Source organism: Pituophis catenifer, unplaced genomic scaffold, assembly GCF_029215685.1.
Source record: "Pituophis catenifer annectens isolate HBS135680 unplaced genomic scaffold, rPitCat1.0.hap2 SCAF_4, whole genome shotgun sequence".
Lineage (NCBI taxonomy): Eukaryota > Metazoa > Chordata > Lepidosauria > Squamata > Colubridae > Pituophis > Pituophis catenifer.
The window spans coordinates 79,087,066-79,095,017 of record NW_027256884.1 but is presented as its reverse complement, the minus strand read 5'-3'; the positions used below and the strand labels follow the sequence as shown (position 1 = coordinate 79,095,017).

At 33.8% G+C, this 7,952-nt stretch overlaps 1 protein-coding gene across 1 annotated transcript; it reads right to left on the bottom strand.

Annotated features, from left to right (window-relative positions):
- Positions 1-6,746: 6,746 nt before the first annotated feature.
- On the bottom strand, positions 6,747-7,424 carry EPCIP (exosomal polycystin 1 interacting protein). Its single transcript, XM_070943876.1, has one exon. The coding sequence runs from the start codon at positions 7,389-7,391 to the stop codon at positions 6,747-6,749; it is 645 nt and encodes a 214-aa protein (XP_070799977.1). The 5' UTR covers positions 7,392-7,424.
- Positions 7,425-7,952: the final 528 nt, after the last annotated feature.

Below are 7,952 nucleotides of genomic sequence, written 5' to 3'. Positions count from 1 at the left end.
TTGAAGAAGAATCGGGGGGGGGGGGGGGGACAAGCGCGAAAAAACCAACTACCGCAACGTCGCCGAGAGCGCGCACGCTGCAAGTCACTCCTCGCTCCCTCCCCGTTGCTGCAGCAAGAGCAGCGTCACAGCCTAGAAGTTATCATAGCGCCCTCTACCGTACGCCGCCGTTTTTGACTATTTTTCTCTTTGCCGCCATGGGCAGAGAAAGAAATATCAAACAGGGCTCTACCGTCGAGTTCGCCCTGTTGGCTAGAGCGCCTCGTTAGACCATAGATTGAGGCACGAGTCACTGCCGGGAGGTTAATTGAAGAAGTCGGCCATTTTGGGACAGAGGGGGAAAAAACGTAGGTGGGGAAAGGGGAGGAAGGCCTGTGACGTAAGTGGTCCCTTGGCAACGGATGTGGAAGGGCGGGAAAGTGACCAGTGTATAGAAATGCCCGAAGTGTAGCGAAGTTGCCGTTGTGATCGATCGTCTTATACTAAACGAAATGAAAAATAGAATATTCTTTATTGGCTAAATGTGATTGGACACACAATAAATTTGTCTCCGGTGCATAAACTCTCAGTATACATACAAGTAACAAAGTGGTAACTCATAAATCATAAGGTACAATCACAAGTCGTAAGATACAACCAACAAGTGATAGTCAAAAGATACTAATAGGAATAGGTAATAGGAAAGGTGAAAAAAACAAAATTCGACAGATTTTCAAAATATCCTTTGGTTTAATATGCTAAATAATATACATTTCCGGCAAGCAGCAAGGGATTTTATAAATAGCTGGGAACAATATAGTAAGCTACAAATTAATCACTCCTTATTGAAGTGTACAACACTAAAATCTTGGCTTAATGGACTTCTGTTAGAATGGATAAAATTTGGTTTTGACTTCATTCTCATTTAACTGAGTAATGTCCAGTAAATCACAGGCATATCTGGTATATCAAGTTTTTGCTGCAACAGTTGCATCAATTTTGTAATACAGATGGTGTAATGTCAGATTTAATGACATATCTCTGCAACAGTATGTTATTAAAATTTTATTATATGTTTTTTGTGTTTCAGGGCTTTTGGTGGAGACTTACCTTTGAATCAGTTGTCCCAACCAGACATCCCAATCAGTCGTCTCAGCCTTATAGAGACTGAGAATTGAGAAGATGAAAGAGTACAGGAAAAATGATTGTGTTATTTTGATACCCCAAAATGAATGAGAATGGTAATTATTTGCTGAATCCCTAAGAAAAACATCCACTTGTTTCTAATTCATGGTGTATGCATACATCATGGCAAACTAATGAATATAAAAGAAGAATATATATGATGAGACAATAAGGAGAAACAACATCAAGTGCATTGCTATTTCTAATTGTATGCTGGTAAGGCCATGAATTATTGTTTTAAGTTACACCTGGCATGCTAGCAAAAGAAAACAGAAAAAAAGAAGATAAAAAAATAATCACAGTCCTATCTGATTAAAGATAAAACTCTCAAGAGAATAATTTACAGATGCATTACAGTATGCTCTGGTGCTTTTCTATGAAAAACACTTTCATTATTGTTTATTGTACCATGTTACCCAATATTAAATGCAGTGGGGAATACAGTTTGTTGTTTCAGTTCTTTTTTAAAATGAATAAATTGCTGTTTCTCATTCGTATTATAACTTTTTCACTTCTTTAATAATATTTGGAACCCTCTTTTGTATTACTACGGGACAGCAGAATCTTAGTTGCTGATTATTCTGCTATTTCTTCTTAACAGAGTAGCATAATGAAAGGGATTTAGCAATCAGATAAGATTTTTGAAAAGTGCCTAACTCCAAGACCATATATATAGAAATAGATATAACTACTGGTATATCTAACTATATAGTTAGAAATTGTCTTTGGAAATATTTTTGCATTTTATACAGCATAAATAAAACCTTTGTCTGAGAAACAATTTCATACAATGTAATTAAATCCCACAAGCAACCCAAGGTAAATCAGTAAATAAAGGATATTATTAAAAACATTTAGAATGCAGTTGAAAACATAATGAAATTATATGATAAAATGAATTCATTTTTTAAAGAATAGTTACAATACAAGAATGGGAAGAATTATTGGCTTAAATCTATAAAATGTACACCGAATTATAACTTAAAGGAAAATTGGTAGAAAATGTTTTCAGATAATATACGACTCTGTCGATAATATCTGAGATATTCAAATAATACTACAACAAATGCTTGAAATGCCATGAAATAGAAGAAACTCTTTATTACATGCGGTGGACATGTAAAATAATCCCAAACAACTGGAAAGATATACAGAGGACAATGCAGAACATTTTGAAATTTAAATTTGTAATGAAACCACATCTTTTTTTACTAGATATAATCTCAGAAAAAAATGAACAAACATAATTTAATGAGATATATGGTTACAGCAGCAAAAATAAATTTTGTATAACATTGGAAGAAAAATATAGTAATGATAATATCCGATTGGGAATATTTTTATCTGATTTGGAGCTTAAACTTTGAGAATATGCTTTAAAACTAGTATATATACACAATAGAGGTTTAATCAAATTTAAGCAAGAATGGTTCCCATATATATAATACAGCACACAGAATGTCAAATAGAAACAAAAAGTGAATAGCAATAGCACTTAAACTTATATACCGCTTCACAGTGCTTTACAGCCCTCTCTAAGCAGTTTACAGATTTACCAACCTCAGAAGAATAGAAGGCTGAGGCAACCTTGAGCCGGTGGGAATCAAATTGCTGAATAGTTCCTTTTAAAATTATTTTTTAGTTTTTTAATTCCTGTTAAATTTGTATTGCTTATATACAGTATTTTTTCTTTACTTTTTTCTATACACACATAAACACACATGTACACTGACATATATACATACAGTATGTATCAATCATACAATGGAAGTTTCAATAGTAAGTAATCAGCTCAAAACTGAAATCTTCATTATACAATCAATACTTTGATGTAATCTGCAGCGATTTCTTTTTTCTAATATCCTCAGTTTTTATGAAGACAAAAATATGCTTATAATATTGATTTTTTATTTCCAATTCTTAATCTAAACAACATATCAATAATTTTATTAATACTGTACAAATATTGTATCAAAACATTAAAATATCAGGATTATTATGGGGGGAAACCATGCATGGATAAAATAATTCATGGGAATAATTGGAAATGTGATCATTCACTGTTTATTGTGTTTAGGATTGTAAAAAATATCTCAACGAATATTACTTGGTTACTGGAATTAAAAGAAAATTCTTAAATCATACAGTTGGAAGGAACCTTGATGTTTAGTTTTGTTTTTAAAATATTTTCTTGGATACATTCTGCTAGATTGTTTATTGAGCATATTAAAAACAGATCAATAAGATCATTTTTCTAATGTCCTTAAACAGTCATGTAACATTAACAAAGTCCTTTGCATACAGTTAATAAATCTGTCAAATATGGCACACATATATACTTATCTTAATCATGGAAATACAATTCATGTATTCATGTTATACACAAACATTGCATTTTTACCTATGCATATAACTAAAGTAAGTATACTATATTACATAAAGTGAGTTTAAGGCATCCCTTCTTTAAAAGTTTGGCAAGGTATGGAATACTTCTTTGGTGTTTATTTATTTTTCAAATTTATGTAGGTGTCCATCTCACAAAAGAAGTGAGAAGTGTATCTGGGCAAGATACAACAAAGTTAAAAAACAATCATTCACAAATGATGGTGATGAGGATTAAAAACATTAAAACTTTTTCTAATAACATTGCTCATTTTTATGTGTTTACATTATTTTTGAAGAATTGGTATAAAATCTAATTTCTGATGTTCAGATCATTACATATCTAAATCATAATTCAAAATTTATTCTTAATTTTAAAATAGGATTGTTTTATCTGTGCTATCTGTAATCAGTACAATAATACTTGAATGTAATGCATTAAGATAGAATAACAGAGTTGGAAGGGACCTTGGAGGTCTTCTAATTCAATCCCCTGCTCAAGCAGGAGACCCTATACAATTTCAGGCAAATGACTGTCCAGTCTCTTTTTAAAAGCCTCCAGTGACAGAGCCCCCACAACTTCTGAAGGCAAGCCGTTACACTGGTTTATTGTTCTCACTATCAGAAAATTCCTCCTTATTTCTAAGTTGTTTCTCTCCTTGATTACTTTCCATCCATTGCTTTTTGGCTTGCCTTCTGGTGCTTTGGATAATTGGTTGACCCTCTCTTAATTCTGCAGGGCCCTCAAATATTGGAATGCTGGTATCCAAAACCTTATAAAGCAGTACTAACACTTCAAATGATCTTGATTCTATCCCTGTGTTAATATAATCTAGGATTGCACTGGCTTTTTTCGTGGCTGCAGCACACTGCTGGGTCATATTTAAGTGATTATCCATTAGGATTTCAAGATCCCTCTCATAGTTACTGCTGTTGAGCCAACAACATTGCTCCTATACTAGTAGTTCTTGACATTGTTCTGGGAAATATAAGCTATGTACATGGGTACAAAATATCTGGGTCATTTCCCCCCCTTATTATGAGATTTAATTATGCCTTTCTAAAATTTCAGTGCCTTTCAGTAATAATTATCACACAACTGCCTGCAATAATTCTAACTATTAGGATATCTCCTGCCTTCTAGGTTTTTACTAGTTTTTTCCCCATTAAAATGAATTAGTTAAGCAAACTTCAGCATTACCTTAATTATTCTAGTTATCACTCCAATATATTTCCTGGCATTAAATATGTATAATTTTGTGATCTAAGAGGGGCTGTTGGCCACATGTAACACTCTCAGCCTACATGTTGATTAGAAAGATTTTTAATGTGATTGACTGAAAAGTGGGCTTGATATATTGATACAGGAATAAGGAACATATCATTATGGGATTCTTTGCAAACATTGTATCTGTAACATATGATCTGAATATTTTATGAGGGATTAAATGTGGTACTTAACACTTGGTAATTTCTAATGAATTGTATTGTAATTAACACAGTCTTTTTTCTGACAGTAGATTTCATTAGGAAAATTGACTTTTTAGAAGATAGGGTGCGATTGTAGTAAAAGTAAGAGGATTCATTATATACTTATATACCCACTCAGGCAATACTAGCTTTTAACCAGATTATTTTAGAAGCTATTAGTTAATTCCAGTTTAAATAATACTAATCTTCAATGCAAACATTTTAATTATATGCCAATGCAATTATTTCCATTTATTTAATTAATTAATTTAATTATTTGCATAATGCATATCCATTATGCAAAAGCAGATTTATGCATTTTTTTCAGATATGTTCTCAAGAATGTTTATAAATTCAGAATTATGTGATTTAGAATGAAATTTTAATAAACATCTATGGCCATATGTGTGATGGGAATAAAAAGATTCTGGAGTATTTTTCTGTACTGTAAAACAGCAACATTTTAATATCTACATTATAAAGTGTACAATGAAACCTGAAATTTTGAAATCCAGACTTTTTAAAAAATCATTTTTAGGGATATTATTCTCTAATTCAAAGGATGTATTAGATCAGTGTACTTATCTTTAGATGGTTTCCTTTAAGTCTTGCCTGGTATATCAAAGGTGCTTTCCAGGACAAGAATATTTTTTCCTGGACTAGGATATTTGCTAGGAATTACTATCACATATATTGATTTTGTAAACATACAATAAATGAAATTGGGGTAAATCTGGCAATGGGAAAACTAGGTTCACATAAAGAAGCTTTTGGCTACACACCAGTGGTGGGTTGCCCCAGTTTTGGACCGGTTCTCAAGAACTAGTAGTAAAACTGGAGGGAGGCTCCGCCCACTGACCCGGATGTCATCCTAGGTGATCTGCAGATGCGCAGAAGCTTCTTCACATGTGCAGAATAGTGTGCGCACGGGCGCGATGCGAACTGATAGTAAAGGTACTGAATGTGGCAGGTGGTTTGGAGAACCAGTAGCGATGGCGGCACGAGGCTCCACCCACCTGCCCGGGTGTCGTTACTTCCTGGTTTTAACCAGAAAGTAATGTGTTTTTACCCTCTGCGCATGCGCAGAGGGTCTGCATGGCACATGCACTTCCAAACAGGTAAGGAAGGTAAGTAGATTTCACCCCTGCATACAAAGTATCAGAAAGGCTATATGTAACTCAAAAGCTACATTTCTTAGAAGAATTTAAATATTATCCTCCATATGCCTATATAGAATAAATCAGCCTACATTATTAATATAACATGACTTTAACAATTATTGTTTATCAGCGTTAAAAGCTTGATAAGAACCATGGTGATGCAGTTGTTAGAATGCAGCACTGCAGGCTACTTCTGCTGACTGCCGGCTGCCAGCAGTTGGGCAGTTCAAGGTTGACTCAGCCTCCCATCCTTCCAAGGTCGGTAAAATGAGGACCCAGATTGTTGGGGGCAATATGCTGACACTGTAAACCTCTTAGAGAGGGCTGTAAAGCACTATGAAGCTATGAAGCTGCTATTGCTATTGCTATTCTGGGATTGAATTAAGCTAAAATATTCTATAGCATTCTGTAGATTATACTGAAATAGGAGCTATTAGGACTAAAGTTTATTCATCTCCCTGTTATTATTATTTTTGTAATATAAAGAGCAACAGAAGTTTAGCTTCTACAATGTCTCAGGATGACCCAATTTATAATGTTTATATTATAGAAATGGCCAAGATTTGTGTGTTAATAAATGAATGTTATGATACAACTTTTGTTACTTGGGGTAAAAAAATTGTCCAAATGTGGAAATTGGTATGAAATGTTAAAAATATTTTCTACACTGTATGCTTTCAATGGGCCACTGCCATTGAAAAGAGATGTGTCTAAAACAGCAACATGAGTAATCATGTTTTTGTCTTTGTATGACATCAACTTGCCTTGGGCTCCATTTCCACAACTAGTAGAGATTGTTAAACTTTGCTGTTTTAATTGGTCATTACTCTCGCTTCTTATCTGTAATTTTTGTAATCCCCAAATAGTCAAATATTTTGTTGTCAAAGGAATAGTGCCACAGAGCGAGAGTTTTAGATTGTGCACAGATGTAACATTTAACAGGATTCTCAACATATCAGTTTCAGTGAACCAAATTACCAAATTATTATAGTAAGTTTTGTCTACTGTATAGGGCAAAACAGTCCTACAGTTACAAATTAGATTTGCCAAGCTATAATCACAGTCATTAATACTATCAGGACACATGCACTTACGAATTGTATTTTCTTTGGTAAAAATAAGTGTGTTATTTTTTTCACTGCACACAGAACTATCTACACAGAAGCTTAACAGACCAATCAAAAAGAGATTAATCCTGTGAGCTGAAAAAGCCATAATTTTTGTGGAGGTGATAGCTCTAGGACCTTCACTTACTTAAATCACTGGAGGGAACATTTCACTCAGAAAACAGGTTTTGCCCCAAAGATTTCTACAACATCCTTTGATATGTGGGGGGGGGGGCACAATAAAATAGTTGAGAGTTGGGATCAGTAGTTCTTGGAAAATACTCTACCCTCTTTACAGCACAGAAGTGAATTAAGCCCAGGATGAAATTCTTATTTCTTTATTGGAATTTTCCCATTTTTTGGTTTTTGCTTCCATTGGGATTGTCTTCTAGTTTTGTTTCTTCTTTTGTAAATTTGAGGGAAAGAGTGATCTAATTCATAAGATCATTGGAAGAATAAAAAAGGCTGGATATGTCCAAGTATAAATGCAGCACTGTATTCCTTCCTTGTAGGTTTCAGTATAACTCTCTTGCAGGCTTAAATAAAATAATCAGATGAAAGATATGCTTGGAACCAATTTTCCAGACCTTTCCTTGAGGTTCAGATGGATGCATATCTGCTTGCCTGGTAATGCTCAGAGATGTTCAGAGACTTTATTTTATAGTGAAAC

Bases quoted from the DNA above. Each gene is read 5' to 3' on its own strand.
- EPCIP (XM_070943876.1), bottom strand. From the start codon at position 7,391: ATGGCTTTTTCAGCTCACAGGATTAATCTCTTTTTGATTGGTCTGTTA.